This window comes from Salmo salar, chromosome ssa13, assembly GCF_905237065.1.
Source record: "Salmo salar chromosome ssa13, Ssal_v3.1, whole genome shotgun sequence".
Lineage (NCBI taxonomy): Eukaryota > Metazoa > Chordata > Actinopteri > Salmoniformes > Salmonidae > Salmo > Salmo salar.
The window spans coordinates 14,904,083-14,926,222 of record NC_059454.1 but is presented as its reverse complement, the minus strand read 5'-3'; the positions used below and the strand labels follow the sequence as shown (position 1 = coordinate 14,926,222).

The window sequence follows — 22,140 nt, the reverse complement described above, 5'->3', positions numbered from 1 at the left end:
AGCTGAAGGATGGGCCTGAAGAAATGTAAGCACTCTCAGATTTAATAGACAGAGCTATGGATGCAAGGACTGACCATCCATGATATAAAAATTGTTTTAACCATGTTATGAAACTATAAAGTGTTTGTTTACATTTACAATGTTAACAAACATTGGAGAAAAACAAGCATATATTTTGGGTTATCATGGAGTGTGACAGTTGAACTAAACTCATGAGGTATTTTTAAGTTGTATTCTTTAAGAATCAATGGATATACAGTGTGTGTATATATATATATATATATACACACACACACACACACACACACACACACACACACACACACACACACACACACACACACACACAGTTGAAGTCGGAAGTTTACATACACCTTAGCCAAATACATTTGAACTCTGTTTTTCACAATTCCTGACATTTAATCCTAGTAAAAAATCCCTGTATTTGGTCAGTTAGGATCACCACTTTATTTTAAGAATGTGAAATGTCAGAATAATAGTAGAGAGAATGATTTATTTCAGCTTTTATTTCTTTCATCACATCCCCAGTGGGTCAGAATTTTACATACAGTCAATTAGTATTTGGTAGCATTGCCTTTAAATTGTTTAACTTGGGTCAAACGTTTCGGGTAGCCTTCCACAAGCTTCATACAATAAGTTGGGGGAATTTTGGCCCATTCCTCCTGACAGAGCTGGTGTAACTGAGTCAGGTTTGTAGGCCTCCTTGCTCGCACACGCTTTTTCAGTTTTGCCCACAAATTTTCTATGGGATTGAGGTCAGGGCTTTGTGATGGCCACTCCAATTCCTTGACTTTGTTGTCCTTAAGCCATTTTGTCACAACTTTGGAAGTATGCTTGGGGTCATTGTCCATTTGGAATACCCATTTGTGACCAAGCTTTAACTTCCTGACTGATGTCTTGAGATGTTGCTTCAATATATCCACATCATTTTCCTACCTCATGATGCCATCTGTTTTGTGAGGTGCACCAGTCCCTCCTGCAGCAAAGCACCCCCACAACATGATGCTGCCACCCCCGTGCAGTGGCTTCCTCCTTACTGAGCAGCCTTTCAGTTTATGTTCATATAGGACTCGTTTTACTGTGGATTTAGATACTTTTGTACCTGTTTCCTCCAGCATCTTCACAAAGTCCTTTGCTGTTGTTCTGGGATTGATTTGCACTTTTCACACCAAAGTACGTTCATCTCTAGGAGACAGAACGCGTCTCTTTCCCGAGCAGTATGACGGCAGCGTGGTCCCATGGTGTTTATACTTGCGTACTATTGTTTGTACAGATGAACGTGGTACCTTCAGGCATTTGGAAATTGCTCCCAAGGATGAACCAGACTTGTGGAGGTCCACATTTTTTTTCTGAGGTTTTGGCTGATTCTTTTGATTTTCCCATGATGTCAAGCAAAGAGGTACTGACTTTGAAGGCAGGCCTTGAAATACATCCACAGGTAAACCTCCAATTGACTCAAATTATGTCAATTAGCCTATCAAAAGCTTCTAAAGCCATGTAATAATTTTCTGGAATTTTCCAAACTGTTTAAAGGCACAGTCAACTTAGTGTATGTAAACTTCTGACCCATTGGAATTGTGATACAGTGAATTGTACATAAGTGAAATAATCTGTCTGTGAACAATTGTTGGAAAAATTACTTGTGTAAGTAAAGTAGATGTCCTAACCGACTTGCCAAAACTATAATTTGTTAACAAGAAATTTGTGGAGTGGTTGAAAAACGAGTTTTAATGACTCCAACCTAAGTGTATGTAAACTTCCGACTTCAACTGTATGTTAGGGATGCACAATATATCGGTGAACATATCGGAATCGGAAGATGTCTAGTTTAACGCCGATGTGCAAAACCGATGTCAAGGCTGACGTGCATACCAATATAACGTAGGTACATGACGTAATGACGCCAGGTTAAATTTTGCGCTACACGTGCAACACAGCATTCCTAACTTAGCCCACAATGTCTGTTGTGTGGATCAAGCAGTCGCTTCAAAGAGTAAGAACATTTCAGCAAGACAACTCAAAGGCGAAATCCATTAAAGCCAAGATAATGGAATTCATTGCCTTGACAATCAACCGTTCTCTGTCGTGGGTGATGTTTGCTTTCGCCGACTGGTCGAGCACCGGTACACACTACCAAGTGCCTATGCCTGCTCTTTTCCTGCAATCCATCAAACACATTTTGTGTGTCATCATAGTGATCTCTGACTTGTGGTCAGACTCGCTCAGGAGGAACAAACTTAAACTTGCACCTTTTTTCAATGCTGATTTGAATGTCATTGGGAAAACAGAGCAGTGTCAATGCTTTTTTTCCTCACAAACATCCTTTCTGAATTTAAAAGTAATCCTCGAAGTAATCATCTAGTTTTTCAAAAGTATCTGTAATCTGATTACAATATTTTTGCTGGTAACGTAACAGATAACAGTTACCGTTTTTTTTGTAATCCCTTACATGTAATCTGTTACTCCCCAACCCTGTGTAGCGGTTAGCGGTTATGGTAATAAAGTTTGCCTGAGAGAGGTTTTTTGGCTTGGACAGCTGTTGTGTTGTGCACTGAAGTCCACAACCGAAGGGAAAAGGTGAGAGGAGAGCGCATAGAGGCGTGAACGAATGTATTCATTGGGTGTATTCATTCCGCCGATTCTATTGCAAAACTTTTCTTAAAACGGAAGCAAACGGAATGAAACGGGGATGGACCTACTTGAATTTGGCCAAAACAAACTCTTGTTTTAGTTGCAAAAATGGGAATGTTAGGCTCATAAGAAAAATTGTCCTCTCTAATCTTAAATGGCACTGACCTCCACTGGTGTATCCGTAGCCATAATGTGAACCATGATTTCTTCCTTAGTGAATCAATTAAAGAGAAACTGTGTGATTTTGCTTCCCTTCATGTCCACTCATCAAACCTGGCCAATGTTGTAGTTGTCCTTTATTTCTCACACAGCTTCTTTCCACCACCATACCATCACACGTTCTCTCTGCTATAGTCAGGCTGAAAATATCTTTATTCTTACATGCAGCAGTAGCTTGGCAGAGTACAGAAAAGGCATTAAGAACTAAGGCAACTACATCTATCATTTACACAGACTAAATACCCAGAGGAAACCCAGCAGAGAAAGCATTACAGAGACACTGTGCAAAACAATCCATCAAACACTGCTGTTGTAACCTCCCTGGCTGCAGCCTCTGCCAAGGGGTCTGGACCTGCAGGGTTGCTGGTTCAAGTCCCACTCTGGCGTTTCACTCCTTATTGTACTGTCACTGTATACACTCAGGAGACTGGATGCTGAAGTGGGGATGGACACAAAATGGCGCCCAGGAAGAATCGGACTCAGGGCAGTTTCCCCTGGGGAGTAGCCTACCTAATGGACACTGACGTCTCCAGGTTGAGGTCAGTTCCACTTGTGATGGTAATTCAGCAGTATCAAATCAAAGGAATAAGAAATATATGTTTTTGTTTGGATTTGTGATGTATTGGAAGTGACAAAACTTCCGTTTTGGAATCTGATTTGAAATAGTGGAATTGACTCCAACCTTCATCTTTTTCTTTCCACAGGTTGGGTTTGCTTATGACATACAGTACGAATTGATTATGGCATCCAAGTTAGCACCTGATAAGTCTGATGTTAGCAATAGAAGGAAGGTTCAAATGTGACTCCCAAATAGACACACAACAAACATATGTAAAAAGAGCACCTCTTATATGATCATCTATATACAGGCATTGCTTTTCTATGTTTTACCTGTAATGTATCTTCACCAAAATTATAATAACACAAAAATTGTAATAATAACAAATAAAGCTATCTTGTAATAAAAACAATATTGAAGGAAATGCTTCGAAATATTTCTTATCATATATCTCATCTTTGCAATTTGGTTGGGGAAAAAAACATCCTCAAAAATATATATTTCTGAGTACTGATTCATTTGACACAAACACAATAGTATTTATTTATATTGACCCTGTTTTCAGGCTTTAATACCTGATTATTAAAAGCATGGTTTTAAAAAAGTCAGATATTGAAATGTGGATTGGGCAAGCACATCCTTCCCTTTCTATTCCCCTCACACTGTATGTTTCTCTCCTACAATTAGGAATTAGAATACATGATCTCTAAGGTTAGAATCAGGAATTAGAATACAGGATCTCTATGGTTAGAACCAGAATTAGAATACAGGATCTCTATGGTTAGAACCGGAATTAGAATACAGGATCTCTATGGTTAGAACCGGAATTAGAATACAGGATCTCTAAGGTTAGAATCAGGAATTAGAATACAGGATCTCTATGGTTAGAACCGGAATTAGAATACAGGATCTCTATGGTTGGAACTGGAATTAAAATACAGGATCTCTACAGTTGGAATTAGAATACAAACACATCTCTATTGTATCTCTTCTCGCATCTGTCCTCACCATCTCTCGTTCTCTCTATCAAATACAGATTTAAATTTGGTCAGGGCAATTTTACATCTCCTTTCCCCAATTCTGGCCTCTACCTCCATCTCTCCTCAACCTCCTCCTCTCCCCAGTCCTCTTCTCTCACTCCTCTTTGCTCCACTCCTCCTCTCTATCTCTCTCTCCCTGTGCTTATTTCTTGTAGTTGCCAAACTGGATGGCCAGACGGTCACTGACACAGCGGAAGGCAGCGGGTTGGACCTCCCAGTAGTTGACAGGGTTAGAGTAGAGGCTAATGCCATTATAGAACGACCTCTTCATCCCAAAGCCTCTTGGGCAGAAGTCATCCACTCCCACCTTGCTGATGCTGTTGGAATGGAGGTAGACCACCTACATGGTGGGAGGGGGACAGGATGGTGTTGTAATAGAGGTGCTTCAAGGCCCTTAACCTGTCTGATGAATACAACTCTACCAGTACCACACACACCACACACACACACACACACACACACACACACACACACAGACACAGACACCTGTACAGACACACACACACAGACACACATATATATCACACACACACACACACACACACACACACACACACACACACACACACACACACACACACACACACACACACACACACAGACACAGACACCCATATATACACACACACGCACGCACGCACGCACGCACGCACACACACACACACACACACACACACACACACACACACACACACACACACACACACACACACACACACACACACACACACACACACACACACACACACTCACCTGTAGGTACTTCATGTCAGGCAGACCCTTGGGGATTGCTGTGAGTCTGTTGTTCTCCAGGTGCAACTCTCTCAGGCGGGGGACGAAAGCTAGACTGCCATTCTCTATCATACGAATGTGGTTAAAGCCCAGACCCAACCTGGCAACCAGAGAGTCAGAGAGAGACAGAGCGTCATCATCCTTTTCTCTCTAACGCCTACCAGTATTTCTTGAAGTCACCACTGGGTGGCATGGTTGCCTAAGACAGATCCGGAATGGAGGGTAGACAATGTGTCCATACAGAAATCTTTTATCACTGTTTGCCTCTTTTTTTTCAATCAAGCAGACTTTATTTCAGTCTCAAAGAGCTATTACGTACATTGCAGTGGGGTACTTAACCCTATGCATTAACAACTGGAGGCTCTCAGTACTCAATTATGGCAGTTAACTCTGCCTACGCAAACATAGCTGCACACTGCCATGTGAATCCCATTGTATTTCTCTCTTATCCGCACCTGTACAAGTGTTTGTAGCGGCTCAGGTCCTCCAGCTCGATGGCCTGTATCTGGTTGTGGTCCAGATGGAGCTCATGGAGACTGTCTGGCAGGTCTGGAGAAGACAGAACACACTTCTCTTAACTAACCTTCTGGAGGAGACAGAACACACTTCTCTTAACTAACCTTCTGGAGGAGACAGAACACACTTCTCTTAACTAACCTTCTGGAGGAGACAGAACACACTTCTCTTAACTAACCTTCTGGAGGAGACAGAACACACTTCTCTTAACTAACCTTCTGGAGGAGACAGAACACACTTCTCTTAACTAACCTTCTGGAGGAGACAGAACACACTTCTCTTAACTAACCTTCTGGAGGAGACAGAACACACTTCTCTTAACTAACCTTCTGGAGGAGACAGAACACACTTCTCTTAACTAACCTTCTGGAGGAGACAGAACACACTTCTCTTAACTAACCTTCTGGAGGAGACAGAACACACTTCTCTTAACTAACCTTCTGGAGGAGACAGAACACACTTCTCTTAACTAACCTTCTGGAGGAGACAGAACACACGCCTCTTAACTAACCTTCTGGAGGAGACAGAACACACTTCTCTTAACTAACCTTCTGGAGGAGACAGAACACACTTCTCTTAACTAACCTTCTGGAGGAGACAGAACACACTTCTCTTAACTAACCTTCTGGAGGAGACAGAACACACTTCTCTTAACTAACCTTCTGGAGGAGACAGAACACACTTCTCTTAACTAACCTTCTGGAGGAGACAGAACACACTTCTCTTAACTAACCTTCTGGAGGAGACAGAACACACTTCTCTTAACTAACCTTCTGGAGGAGACAGAACACACGCCTCTTAACTAACCTACTGATACAACATCAAAACATCTCTACCAACCTCTGCTTACAATACAGAATAATGTACACTGTACATAACTGGTCTCCAACTCTGGTCTTTAAGAGCTACAGGGTCTGCATTCAATAAGTTATGATCACTTCTGAGTAAACCACTTGCTCTGTGTACCGCGTACCCTTGGGTACTCCAGTGAGTTGGGCCTCAGAGATACGCAGGTAGTTCAGTTTCAGTCCCTTGAAGGCTCCTGGCTCAAACCCACTGTTCTGGATGGGGTTCCCTCCCATTTCTACAAGAACATACATAAGACACATTAGAACATGGCTGTGGCAAATTTGATTGAATTCCAGCATATTGAATATGCTGAGGTAATACTGAAGCATTGAATGGCTCTGTAATCTTTAATGAACTCTGACCTATGCAGTTCATGCTGCCTAGTTCAGAGAAGGCCCCCTCATGGACCTTCTTGATGCGGTTCTCATGGATCCTCAGCTCCACCAGAGAGGAGGGCAGGTTCTTGGGGACTCCAGTCAGGAGGTTTCTGGAGAAGTAGAGCTTCTGCATGTGTTTCAGAGGAACAAAGGCCTTGGGGTGGACCTTGCTGATCTTATTATTCACCAGGGACAGGGCCTGAGAGATGGAAAGAGACAGAGAATGAGAGAGTGAGGGAGGGAGAGAGGGGAGTGAGTAAATAAGCAAGTAAGCTCTCTTTTCCCCACCCCCCTTCTCTCTCCTAAGTGCCCTAGTTATGTCCAGTCAGTGTCTTCCTCTCTCCAACCACCCCTCTCTCTTTTCCTCTTCTCTTACTCCAGAGTGTGGCCAGCCTCTGCCTGGAGCTAAAGGGAATATTCTAGCTCACATCCTCTCCTCTCTGCTCCCGGAAAGCCTTCATTTATGCCTGTCGCCCACTCAGAACAGATGACCAAGCCCAATATTGAACATGGCCAGCGCGGAAACTCACAACATGAATTAAAACAGTTACCTCTCTGTGGATGAAGACATTTTCACCATGACTGCCTGCCTGCACGACTGACTGCAGGGCACGACTGACTGCAGGGCACGACTAACTGCAGGGCACGACTGCCTGCAGGGCACGACTGACTGCAGGGCACGACTGCCTGCCTGCACGACTGACTGCAGGGCACGACTGACTGCAGGGCACGACTGACTGCAGGGCACGACTGCCTGCCTGCACGACTGCCTGCAGGGCACGACTGACTGCAGGGCACGACTGCCTGCCTGCACGACTGACTGCAGGGCACGACTGACTGCAGGGCACGACTGCCTGCCTGCACGACTGCCTGCCTGCACGACTGCCTGCCTGCACGACTGCCTGCCTGCACGACTGCCTGCCTGCACGACTGCCTGCCTGCACGACTGCCTGCATGCTGGGTTTTCCATCTGAAACGTATTTCTGTTCAGTTACCTAAGGTGACTGACTGGGAATGTTGTCCTTTCCTGGTGGTTTGTTTAAGTGGTCAACAAAGCTGTCTCAGACAAAGAACGTCTGTAGGAGATGAGGGACGGAATTGTCTGTCCTCTTGAATTGGGCCAATAAAGGCCAGTTAAAATTAAATGCTCTTTCCCTCTCCGTCTTCAATCTCTACACCCCCTCTTTCTATCTCTCCGTCTTCAATCTCTACACCCCCCCCCCCTCTCTCTCTCTCTCTTACGTAGAGGTTGCCGAGGCCTTTGAAGTCGTTCTCCTTCAGCTCAGTGATGCGGTTGTTCTGCAGGTCCAAGAGTTTGGTGTCAGCGGGAATGCCCTTAGGCACCTCAGTCAAACCTGCAAACACACACACACACAGTGTCAGTGGGGATTCATACACATACGGAACAAAAACATACATACACGCCCTCACACCCAGATGGGGACACCAGATGTCATCCAGCTGTTTTAGATTTCACTAAGTCCCAAAGGACGTGATTGCAACACCATCAGCAAGATCACATCAAGTAAATTGGGACGACGCAGTAGGGCACAACCCTGCCACACACACACACACATATATGATAATGAGACTATTCCTATGGCAATATGAGAGTCCAGTTCATTTACTGCAGAGAAACACCTGCTTACAACCAGAGACCTGATTGGCTCCTCGTGTTAAGAAAACAGGTCTTTCTCTGTTCAACTCCAAACTTTAAACCAGAACATGATGTCATTGTCTATAATGTGCAAGAACTCCGGCAGTGACAATACCAATGTAAAATAAGAGTTTCTAAAATTGACCGGTTGGACAAACTGGTGTGTTGCAGCCAGTGACTAAACAGTTGTCAGAAACCCTAGTGTTTTTATAACGGAGGATATTATTACTTTAATCTTTCATCCTACTTGGTACATTCTGGTCCCCAAAAGGATTCTGATTAATCTTCTTATAAACTTTTGATAAACATGATTCAACTCAGTGAACCATTTTAATGAGACAACATCATTGTTAAGTTGTTTCAGTTCTCAGACGGTCGATTGGCCAGGTCAACAGAACCGAGCCGCTGCCACGGTTACATCTCATCATGACTAGGACTGTGGCGGTCATAACATTTTGTCAGCTGGTTGTCATGTAAAAGACTGCTGGTCTCACGGTAATGTAACGTTAATTAACTTAAACACGTTTAGCATCTCCACAAATACAAACTGCTAATATATGCCTTTGGAACATCTCCATTTTAACAAGTCTAATAAATCAGTTGAATATACACCATAACAATAAATCCATGATTTATTTTAGGCAGGTCCAAAGAAACATGATATGTTAACAGTTAACAGAATATGAGTTGGCCTACAACTAACTGTATGTTATCTGCTATGCTCCATGCTGTAGGCTCGTTCATTTAGCCGAGAAGATATGCTTATGAGTCCCATGTCATTATTTTATATTATATGATTTTATAGGAAGAAGAACATAGTCGAACATAGCTAAATAAAAAAGAAAGGATATTTTTCCCATTCTGGAGCGAGTGCGCATATATATGAAGGCTATAGGTTGAGCGTAAAAGTGATATAGGCTACGCTACGCTAGATGTAGTTATTTGGCAACTTTAGTTGTGAATTATACAAACCTTAGAATGTCTTAGAAATCAAAACATATATGGGCTGCATGATGATTTGAGAAAGTCCTAGAAAAAAGCTTGCGCTCTGTTCCTTGCCTCAGGCTGCACACACTGTTCTCTCGTCAAGTGATCATCATATTTTCACCCATCAGACTATTCTCAATGTAATATTGTCTATGTAACAGCTTCCGTCCCTCTCCTTGAACCAGAGCCCCTCTGCGCACATCAACAACTGACACCCCACGAAGCATCGTTACCCATCGCGCCAGAGCAAAGGGTACAACTACTTCAGGTCTCAGAGCGAGTGACGTCACCCGATTGAAACGCTATTAGCGCGCACCACCGCTAAATAACTAGCCATTTCACATCGGTTACATCTATACTATGTTAAATTCATTTAGATTTAGAATGGCCCTTTATCAAATGGGCATGAACAGGGGCAGCGGAAAAAAATAAATGGAAGCTTTCCCGCCTGTTGGTTTGGGTAGGCTACTCAGGTTATTTAACCCCAGGCATTAACCACTGTTTGAGGAAAATGCAGCCTCTAGCTGCACGACGGTTGCTAATCTACCCAAACTCTGTATACCATGGGCTCCCCAACCCTGTTCCTGCAGCTACCAACTTCCTAATGTGGGAAACCAAATTAAATCTCTTCAGGAACATGGAAAGTAACATGTTTTCACAACAAAACATATTTCAGCCAGCAGCATCCCACTGCTGGCTTGCTTCTGAAGCTAAGCAGGGTTGGTCCCTAGATGGGAGACCAGACACTGCTGGAAGTGGTGTTGGCGGGCCAGTAGGAGGCACTCTTTCCTCAGGTCTAATATATATATATTCCCTGTGTAGTGTGCCGTCTTTCAGATGGGACGTTGAACGGGTGTCCTGACTCTGTGGTCGCTAAAGATCCCATAGCATTTATTGTAAGTGTAGGGGTGTTTAACCACGGTGTCCTGGCTAAATTCCCACGCTGTCCCTCATACGGTCACCTAATTATCCCCAGTTTACAATTGGCTCTCCCCTGTAACTATTCCCCAGGTTGTTGCTGTAAAGGAGAATGTGTTCTCAGTCAACTTACCTGGTAAAATAACGGTAAAAGAAAAAATATGTCATTAAACTCCCAGACTCATGAATATAAACTTTGGAGTTTATTATATGGTAACCAGTCCACCCAGTATGTATAGTAATACAGTCTACAGTCAAAGGCAATTATTGGAATATAGGCTAGCTAGACCAATGAAAGACATCTTAAATCAGTTGTTTTTAATATTTTTTTGCGGTGCATAATATGCGTTAGGATACTATATGTATGTATTGTAAAACGAACGGGACAATCATTATTTTAATTCCGTTTTTTTTTTTGTCGTCTTGGACTCATATATAGGCCTATACATATGTATAAGACTCTTTGTGTATGGGTGTTTGTGTATGGGTGTTTTTCATTCATCACCTTAGAAAGCGCTGTCCGTTTCGTTGTTAGGCTTTGAAACAACCTCCACAATTACCATGTTTTCCACTCCGTTTCAACCTGTTTCTTTCTTCAAATTGATCAATCACAGTGAGGTGAGTTTTAAAAGCACAATAAGGTTGATGATAAGTGTTTGATGTAATTGTCTATTGCATTGATGTCAGAGTGGTTGGAAGGACAATAGAGCCCTGAGTACCAGACCATTAGCGAGTTGGATACTACCAACACATGTCCTGAGTGCATAAAAGGAGATTACCTTGACTCAACAGTCATGTTGAATTTTACTGTGTAATACATCACTGCAACAGCCCTAATCATGACCACAAAATGAATCCCGACCTGCAACCCAGTCCAGCAACCAGCATACTGTTGCAACAACCCTCTTATTGCTGTTGACCTAGCAACACCTACTGTTCCCCTGTCACACCCTGACCACATCTGACCCAGAGCACACTACTACACCCTCCTGGCCACAACACAACCCAACACACTGCAACACTTAGAACACTACCAATGTCTCTACTCAACATACAGGATGTTCTGTGTGTCTGAAGAAACCTATTCTGGTCAATATTGGTCATTTTAACACAACTCAAACCCCTCCCTTGACAGAACACATACCCCCAAAATGCTTAACCAAGCACCGCCCCAAAACAAAGTCTTTACCACTGTACCACACAATTCTCCAGTATGTAGTCACAACCATTTTGCCCAAAACAAAAGCCCATACCAACACCCCACACCCACTCAACAACCCAACCCCAATGTAAACCCCAAACCCCAGCCCAACTCCTTCCTCTCGAACCACTACACCTAAACCCCAAACCCCAGCCCAACTCCTTCCTCTCTAACCACTACACCTAAACCCCAAACCCCAGCCCAACTCCTTCCTCTCTAACCACTACACCTAAACCCCAAACCCCAGCCCAACTCCTTCCTCTCTAACCACTACACCTAAACCCCAAACCCCAGCCCAACTCCTTCCTCTCTAACCACTACACCTAAACCCCAAACCCCAGCCCAACTCCTTCCTCTCTAACCACTACACCTAAACCCCAAACCCCAGCCCAACTCCTTCCTCTCTAACCACTACACCTAAACCCCACTACTGTTTTACACAACTGTTCCACAGAAGATTGGTATACACTCAGAGACAGAGACAGACGCCATAGCCAAAATACATCTGTTCTAAATAAGCACTGACAACTCGCAAATTATACGCTTCCACATTTACTCACTTCAGTAGTCTGGGACAGGAAATATAGTGTTAGGTGGTGGGATGAAAATGACATGATGATTCAACAAAAGCGAATAAGAAAGTACAGACTATTAACTGTTATACTAATATAACAGTTAACTGGAAGAATACTACTGTAGCTACACATAAAAAAGCAACACACTTGCCCATGCAAAAATATAAATAAATACTACACAAACATACACAACGCTCAGACCTACAGCACAGTGCGTGCACACACAAAAATAACACACACACACACACACACACACACACACGCACACGCACACGCACACGCACACGCACACACACACACACACACACACACACACACACACACACACACACACACACACACACACACACACACACACGCACACACACACATACATATAGTGCATACAACTACAATGTTCATATTTTGAGATAATAAGCATTTATTTCCAGGCTTGTCATTGGCCTTTGTTGGGACATAGACTGTAAAGTCTTTGAGAGGACTATAATTTGGGAGAATGGAGGATTATGGTCTGTGAATCTGTGTATTTATATACATTTATATGTGTATGTGCGTGCTTGCGTGTGTTAAGATGTAGGATCTTAATTTGAGACAGTTTGCTACAGTAGGAAAATGATCATGCAGCAACAGGAAATGTGAATCATTATGTGGATTATAATTAATGGACGTTTTTGTAGGGGTTGATCAAGTCTAAAATGTCAAAGAAATGCCAAACTTCAGAAGCCTTTTTAAACCTCAAATACACTACAAGTTTTACATTTCCTGCATTGTATGAACGTTTTCCATGAACAGGGTAATCAAATTAAAATCCTACATCTGTATGTGTTCCTTGTTCCCCCTCACTTCTATCCATTTGAAGGATTAAATAATTTTACACATAATCAATTGAAAATGATGCCTCTGGTCCACAATAGGATCATCGTTCTCATTTGTTTGAGCTCCTGTCTATTTCAGTGTTAATGAAATTGGACATACAACACTGATCTTTCCCAATCCTCTCCACCGAAGCTAAGGATAAACACAAAGACATGGCTTCCATCCATTCTTTAGTAACACTCTTCCCTTCTATCTCTCTCATCCTTCCCTTGATTTCTGTTGAACATCCTGTTGTGTGAAGACCACGAAACAGCTCATTAAAGACCTCAAGGAAATTACACACCGAGCTTTCATCTGGTCTCTCTCTCTCTCTCTCTCTCTCTCTCTCGTGTTCTTCCCTTCTCTTTCCCTCTTCTCTTTCCCTCTTCTCTTTCTCTTCCTCTCTTTCCGCCGCTCACGTTGGGAACAGAAAATCCCTCTAAGACATGCCTTTCTTTATCAAAATATACCCGTTATCCGTGAGAGAAATTCCTCTCTATAATAATACACCATCAGATCCCAATCTATCTCCTCTCTCTCTCTCTCTCTGGAGTCACGCAATGCACAAAGTCATTCACAGAATAACCCCAACCAGCTGAACCCTCTCTGCCTCCCATTCATATTCTACTGGGCTCTCTTGCCTCCAAAACAAATGACTGCACCCTGCTTCAGGTAACCACACAGATAAACTTGCACAATGGCATACACACACACACACACACACATACATACACACATAAACACAGAAGTGCTTCAGGCTTACGGTGAGACACACACTCACCCAGATCGGAGCATTGCACCACTCTGCGTTGGCACTGGCACCCGAAGGGGCATGAGGGCAGATCAGGAGGGGGCAGCTCCTCTATTGCCGAGCCTTCCTCTTCATCTTTCATCATTGACATCATCCCTCCCACATCACTGTCCATCGCAAAGTCCCAGAATCCCCTCTGCTCAAAGGGCAGGGCCGACAAGGGGGTGGGCAGCCGCGCGAGACACAGCAGCAACAGGAGAGAAGAGTGGGCCAACATCACGGGACTATACACACACACACCTGTGGAAAGAGAGAGAGAGAGTTAAAAACAAACTTAGAGAGGGAGAGAGTTAAAAATGCACCTAGAGAGAGAGCGAGAGTTAAAAACACACCTAGAGAGAGTTAAAAACACACCTAGAGAGAGAGAGTTAAAAACAAACCTTTGAGAGAGAGAGTTAAAAACAAACCTAGAGAGAGAGTTAAAAACACACATAGAGAGAGAGAGAGTTAAAAACACACCTAGAGAGAGAGAGTTAAAAACACACCTAGAGAGAGTTAAAAACACACCTAGAGAGAGAGAGAGTTAAAAACACACCTAGAGAGAGTTAAAAACAAACCTAGAGAGAGAGAGAGTTAAAAACACACCTAGAGAGAGAGAGAGTTAAAAACAAACCTAGAGAGAGAGTTAAAAACACACATAGAGAGAGAGAGAGAGTTAAAAACACACCTAGAGAGAGAGAGTTAAAAACACACCTAGAGAGAGTTAAAAACAAACCTAGAGAGAGAGAGTTAAAAACAAACCTAGAGAGAGTTAAAAACAAACCTAGAGAGAGAGAGTTAAAAACAAACCTAGAGAGAGAGTTAAAAACACACATAGAGAGAGAGAGAGTTAAAAACACACCTAGAGAGAGTTAAAAACAAACCTAGAGAGAGAGAGAGTTAAAAACACACCTAGAGAGAGAGAGAGTTAAAAACACACCTGGAGAGAGAGAGTTAAAAACACACCTAGAGAGAGTTAAAAACACACCTAGAGAGAGAGAGTTAAAAACACACCTAGAGAGAGTTAAAAACAAACCTAGAGAGAGTTAAAAACAAACCTAGAGAGAGAGAGAGTTAAAAATACACCTGGAGAGAGAGAGTTAAAAACACACCTAGAGAGAGAGAGTTAAAAACACACCTAGAGAGAGAGAGAGATTGTGATGCTGGCTACTTTGAAGAATCTAAAATCTAAAATATATTTTGATTTGTTTAACACTTTTTTGGTTACTACATGATTCCATATGTGTTATTTAATAGTTTTGATGTCTTCATTATTATTCTACAATGTAGATAATGGAAGAAGAAAAAATGACTGGTGCTGTACATATTACATACACTGTGGTACAGTAACAGACCAGTTTCTCATATGTGGTCAAGACATGACAACATTGTTATTACAGTGCCATTCAATATCTAAGTAAATGAATTAAATCCAGTTGCTGTCCTGTGAGTGTGGCGTCTCTCTTTATTGTCCTGGTAGTGAGGGCAGATGGCTACTTGGCTGTCAGAAAGCAACACACCGCTCCACCTACTCTGCACCGTGATTCGGTCACACCTAAATACACTCCACTGGCTATACTGGCTCTGCAGCCGCATGCCCCGGCTGCTATGGGTGGCTGACCCAGACAGGGTGTGCTCCTAACAACCACACCTGCAGAGAAGAGAGGGAGGAGAGGAAAATAAAAATCAAGCCAGCATAAACCCATCAAAAAGTCTGGAAAGAAAGTAGGAGGAGGAGGAAGGGTGGAGAGAGCCTAAGCAGTCTGTTGCACCTGCCAATAAATAAATCCATGTTGAGAGGATGGACAGGATGACTTGGGAGAAAGATCATCCTTAGCCTTTGGGACAGAGTGTGTCACAGTATGTTTCCCTCTGACACCCCCCCCCCCCTTCCCCAAATACAGAAGGGGTGTGTCTGACCAAATAAATGCTCTACAGCCCAAATGGAGGAAAATGTGAAACCATGAACTCCGGAGTCAAACACTTCGTCCATTCATCCAGTCAGGAAAACAGCAGTGTATGTGTGTGTGTGTGTGTGTGTGTGTGTGTGTGTGTGTGTGTGTGTGTGTGTGTGTGTGTGTGTGTGTGTGTGTGTGTGTGTGTGTGTGTGTGTGTGTGTTACTGAATGTGTCTGTGGGTGCAGAGCCAGACTCCATGATGTCATTGCTGAGCACACATACTCCTCCTGCTGCTAGTTGAGCTAACCAGGAATGTTACCCACCCACCCTGCCATCACCCCAGTCTACAGCAGTAGAAGCTACTTCCTGCCATCACCCCAGTCTACAGCAGTAGAAGCTACTTCCTGCCATCATCCAAGTCCACAGCAGTAGAAGCTCCGTCCTGCCATCACCCCAGTCTACAGCAGTAGAAGCTACTTCCTGCCATCACCCCAGTCTACAGCAGTAGAAGCTACTTCCTGCCATCACCCCAGTCTACAGCAGTAGAAGCTACTTCCTGCCATCACCCCAGTCTACAGCAGTAGAAGCTCCTTTCTGCCATCATCCAAGTCCACAGCAGTAGAAGCTCCGTCCTGCCATCACCCCAGTCCACAGCAGTAGAAGCTACTTCCTGCCATCACCCCAGTCTACAGCAGTAGAAGCTCCTTCCTGCCATCATCCAAGTCCACAGCAGTAGAAGCTCCGTCCTGCCATCACCCCAGTCTACAGCAGTAGAAGCTACTTCCTGCCATCACCCCAGTCTACAGCAGTAGAAGCTCCATCCTGTCATCACCCCAGTCTACAGCAGTAGAAGCTACTTCCTGCCATCACCCCAGTCTACAGCAGTAGAAGCTCCGTCCTGCCATCACCCCAGTCTACAGCAGTAGAAGCTACTTCCTGCCATCACCCCAGTCTACAGCAGTAGAAGCTCCGTCCTGCCATGACCCCAGTCTACAGCAGTAGAAGCTCCTTTGTCACTTTAACTCTAACCCCAAATAATAAGAAACAATTACCATAACCCTAGGCCCAAATACCATACAACAAAACTATTCCTAACCATAATGTTGTAATAAGTGTCTTGGGATCTTTTGTAAACCTGCACTGACCTTGCCTAGCCACTAGGGGTTAGACATCAACTTAGACGGGGAGGGAGGGAGGGAGGGAGGGAGGGAGGGAGGGAGGGAGGGAGGGAGAAATTGTCAGAAAGGTATAAATGGAGAGAAAGCGATAGAGAATTGGAGCTGAAGAGAGGAAGAAAGTGAGAGATGGAGATAGGGATGGAGAAAGAGAGAAAACGAGAAAGCAGAGAGTAAATACAGAGAGTGTGCTAAAAAGAGTGGCACCAGATGTCCTGGTTACCCAGTCAGGTTCATGTGTGTGTGTGTGTGTGTGTTTATATACACGCCAGTGCCTCCCCATCCCTGAGCCCAACCCTCGGGACATGCCGTTCAAGCTCTTCCAGTCTCTCTAACCTGTGCTTGCCGTTTCCAGCCACGCCGGAAATGTGCTTGACTTTCAAGAAGAATTCAAAAGACATGATAATGCTTAGAGTGAAGTCGAGGAACTCACAATGCCTCAAACTAAAGACTTAATCCTGGAATAACAGACTGACCACTAAGACACAATAGCTGGACAGGCCACGTACTTCATGTGGCTGTTTTCTTTCAGTCATCATACACTTAAATGCCTGTCTTTATGTTTCTTGTGATTCAGAGATATAGAGACTGAATGCAAGGGATGTGATTATGTAGTGACAGAGAGGAACAGCTGGATAGAGGCTTGAACCAGACCTCTTGGCAGAGGGAGCCCATAGTCTCAAATACAGAGAGGTTACGATTCATAAGCAAGTTTGAAACTAGCTCAAGTTAGAAGTTTCCCTTATTCACAACCTTACCCTAAATCCTAACTTTTACTAACCTGAACCAGGGAGATGGATCTGACCTCACTGGCTATGTCCAACTTCTAACTCGGCCTCTCCGAGGTCTGTTGAACATCATTAATCAGATGGCTGTATACGGTAGCGTTAGGGGACTGTGTACATCTGTGGTGTATGTATTTATACACACTCAAGAGGAAGTCAAAAACAAACACTGTATGCACACGCATCAACTCAACACTAACATCTGACCACACCTACATCTTAGGATCATACACCAGAACACCATTAGGCCCTGATTTCAAAAAGACAAACTGTAAACAAACACGTGAAAAAGTTTGGAGAGGATATGCAGTGTCAGGAATACTTCATGCCAAATAGTCGCAGATGTCCACAGAGAGATAATGATATTGTCTGACAGACACCCCACTAGGCAAACACTGGTTGAATCAACATTGTTTCCACGTCATTTCAATTAAATTAAGTTGATCTAACCTGGAATAGACGTTGTTTAAACAGAGTGTGAAAGTTGTTCCTGTTGTGTCTTAATGTTCATTGAGATAAGAGCTGGTCCTCTGAAGATGAAAGTTAATGGTTTGGTTTGAGTCAGGGACGTTTGTGAGCGCTGATAAAAAGCCTCTCCGTTTTTATTCAGAAGATCACTCGTACAATTAGGGCTCCATCTCTCTCTCTCTCTCTCTCTCTCTCTCCCCCTCTCTCATCCTCTCATACACCCTCCCTCTCATCCCTCTCTCTTCCATACACCCTCCCTCTCTCTCATCATCGTCATTCCTTCCTCTAGTCTTCGCTTTCTTTCCCTCGCACACCACAGCACCTCTAAGACAAACATAGAGAGTGCAACAGGAACAGCTGTCCCGCTTTCATACATCTCCCCTTTACCCTGATCAAATAAAAAAATAGAATCAAATCAACGTTTATTGGTTGTGTGCACAGATTTGCAGATATTATTGCAGATGCAGCAAAATGCTTGTGTTTCTAACAGTAGAGTAATACCTATCAACAGTTGACAGTACATGTCAGAGCAAAAACCAAGCCATGAGGTCGAGGGAATTGTCCGTAGAGCTCCAGGACAGGATTGTGTCCAGGCAAAGATCTGGGGAAGGGTACCAAAAAAATGTCTGCAGCATTGAAGGTCCCCAAGAACACAGTGGCCTCCATCATTCTTAAATGGAAAAAGTTTGAAACCACCAAGACTCTTCCTAGAGCTGGCCGCCCGCCCAAACTGAGCAATCGGGGGAGAAGGGCCTTGGTCAGGGAGGTACCCAAGAACTCGATGGTTACTCTGACAGAGCTACAAAGTTCCTCCGTAGAGATGGGAGAACCTTACAGAAGAACAACCATCTCTGCAGCACTCCACCAATCAGGCCATTATGGTAGAGTGGCCAGACAGAAGCCACTCCTCACTAAAAGGCACGACAGCCTGCTTAGAGTGTGCCAAAAGGCACCTAAAGGACTCTCAGACCACGAGAAACAAGATTCTATGGTCTGATGAAACCAAGATTGAACTCATTGGCCTAAATGCCAAGCGTCACGTCTGGAGGAAACCTGGCACCATCCCTACGATGAAGCATGGTGGTGGCAGCATCATGCTGTGGGGATGTTTTTCAGCGGCAGGGACTGGGAGACTGGTCAGGATCAAGGGAAAAATGAACGAAGCAAAGTACAGAGAGAGATCCTTGAAGAAAACCTGCTCTACAGCGCTCAGGACCTCAGACTGGGCGATGGTTCACCTTCCAAAAGGACTATGACCATAAGCAAGCACACAGCCAAGACAACGCAGGAGTGGCTTCGGGACAAGTCTCTGAATGTCTTTGAGTGGCCTAGCCAGAGCCTGGACTTGAACCTGATCAAACATCTCTGGAGAGACCTGGAAATAACTGTGCAGCGATGCTCCACATCCAACCTGACAGAGCTTGAGAGGATATACAGAGAAGAATGGGAGAAACTCCCCAAATACAGGTGTGCCAAGCTTGTAGCGTCTTACCCAAGAAGTCTTCAGGCTGAGTAAAGGGTCTGAATACTTATGTAAATGTAATATTTAAACTTTTCAATTTTTATTAATGAGTAAAAAATTCCAAAAAATAATTTTTGCTTTGTCATTAATTGGTATTGTGTGTAGATTGATGAGGGAAACAAATATTTAATCAATTTTCCACATAACAACATGTGGAAAAACTCAAGGGGTCTAAATACTGTCCGAATGACTTCAAATTTTTTTTGTGTTACAGCCTGAATTTAAAATGGATTCAATTTATATGTTTGATCACTGCCCTACAAAAAATACCCCATAATGTATTATGTATGGCAAGACCTGAAAATGGTTCTCTAGCAATGACCAACAACCAATTTGACAGAGCTTGAAGAATTTTGAACAGAATAATGGGAAAATGTTGCAGTTCTTAGAGATTTAAGTTCTTAGAGAGTTCTTAGAGATTTACCCAGAAAGACTCTGCAGTTAACCCCCAACAACAACTGCTCGCCGGGTGCTGAAGATGTCAATTAATCCTAAAGAATCTATTGACGCACCCGTCTGTCAGTTTAAGTAACATAAATAAAATAAAAGCTAGTTTAAGCTAGAGATATCCGTGTTTTGTATGGTCTGTGTCTCAATCCACAGCATCCGCCTATGTCAGCCTTCCCCATCTGTGGTGGAAGGTGGCCGGGCCACAGCGATCTTTGTCAGACAATGAGACATCCCAAAAATCGGTCTTCTCACGAAAACGTCTGTAGCGTCAGAACAGTTAGGCAAACTATTATGACCACTCTACGCAAAGGGGAGACTCTAACGAACACGATGGCGTTCTCCGTTTTGCTCTACGACCCCCACACATGTCATGGGACTGGTCTGAAGGTAACCCATACAAACACATGGAAGAATGGAGATAAGGGCTTAAATATGTGTCCAAAAAAACAAAAATATTTAATGGGCTTTCTCATATCTCCTAGATATAGGACAGACACTTCAAAACCTTATTCCTTATGATACATTTTTTGACTGTCTTTTTTTTTCCATTTATGAATTTGGTTTACAATGCATTTCTATTGGCTATAGTAGTAAAGGCCAAATTAAATATTTTATCAAATATTTTGTCATATTTTTGGGGGATACCTAAAGGGGTCCTAAAATTCTAAATCAAATAGCTAAATTATTCAGGGTACACGGACACCCACATTTCAGTTGAATGCATTCAGTTGTGTGACTAGGTATTTTTCTACAGCTGGCCATGCTTTCCACCTGGCTACCCCTACCGCAGTCAACAGCACTGCACCCCCCACAGCTACTCGCCCAAGCCTTCCCCATTTCTCTTTCTCCCAAATCCAGTCAGCTAATGTTCTGAAAGAGCTGCAAAATCTGGACCCCTACAAATCAGCCGTGCTAGACAATCTGGACCCTTTCTTTCTAAAATTATCTGCCGAAATTGTTGCAACCCCTATTACTAGCCTGTTCAACCTCTCTTTCATGGTCTGAGATTCCCAAAGATTGGAAAGCAGCTGCTGTCATCCCCCTCTTCAAAGGAGGGGACACTCTTGACCCAAACTGCTACAGACCTATATCTATCCTACCGTGCCTTTCTAAGGTCTTCGAAAGCCAAGTAAACAAACAGATTACCGACCATTTCGAATCCCACAGCACCTTCTCTGCTATGCAATCTGGTTTCAGAGCTGGTCATGGGTGCACCTCAGCCACGCTCAAGGTCCTAAACGATATCGTAACCGGCATCGATAAGAAACAATACTGTGCTGCTGTATTCATTGACCTGGCTAAGGCTTTCGACTCTGTCAATCACCACATTCTCATCGGCAGACTCAATAGCCTTTGTTTCTCAAATGATTGCCTCGCCTGGTTCACCAACTACTTCTCTGATAGAGTTCAATGTGTCAAATCGGATGGCCTGTTGTCCGGGCCTCTGGCAGTCTCTATGGGGGTGCCACAGGGTTCAATTCTTGGGACAACTCTTTTCTCTGTATACACCAATAATGTCGCTCTTGCTGCTGGTGAGTCTCTGATCCACCTCTACGCAGACGACACCATTCTGTATACTTCTGGCCCTTCTTTGGACACTGTGTTAACAACCCTCCAGACGAGCTTCAATGCCATACAACTCTCCTTCCGTGGCCTACAACTGCTCTTAAATACAAGTAAAACTAAATGCATGCTCTTCAACCGATCGCTGCCCGCACCTGCCCGCCCGTCCAGCATCACTTCTCTGGACGGTTCTTACTTAGAATATGTGGACAACTACAAATACCTAGGTGTCTGGTTAGACTGTAAGCTCTCCTTCCAGACTCACATCAAACATCTCCAATCCAAAGTTAAA

General features: G+C 43.6%; 1 protein-coding gene across 1 annotated transcript in view; it reads right to left on the bottom strand.

Moving 5' to 3' along the window:
* Positions 1 to 3,006: 3,006 nt before the first annotated feature.
* The window catches only part of bgnb (biglycan b), a 25,535-nt gene continuing 6,401 nt past the window's right edge, over positions 3,007 to 22,140 (bottom strand). Inside the window, exons 2-8 of the mRNA XM_014134600.2 lie at positions 13,979 to 14,248; positions 8,247 to 8,359; positions 6,990 to 7,203; positions 6,752 to 6,862; positions 5,718 to 5,811; positions 5,224 to 5,362; positions 3,007 to 4,810 (exon numbers count right to left, since the gene is read on the bottom strand). Of these exons, the coding sequence (XP_013990075.1) occupies positions 4,613 to 4,810; positions 5,224 to 5,362; positions 5,718 to 5,811; positions 6,752 to 6,862; positions 6,990 to 7,203; positions 8,247 to 8,359; positions 13,979 to 14,225 (1,116 nt within the window). The 5' untranslated portion in view covers positions 14,226 to 14,248 and the 3' untranslated portion in view covers positions 3,007 to 4,612. The remainder of the gene's footprint in view (positions 4,811 to 5,223; positions 5,363 to 5,717; positions 5,812 to 6,751; positions 6,863 to 6,989; positions 7,204 to 8,246; positions 8,360 to 13,978; positions 14,249 to 22,140) is intronic.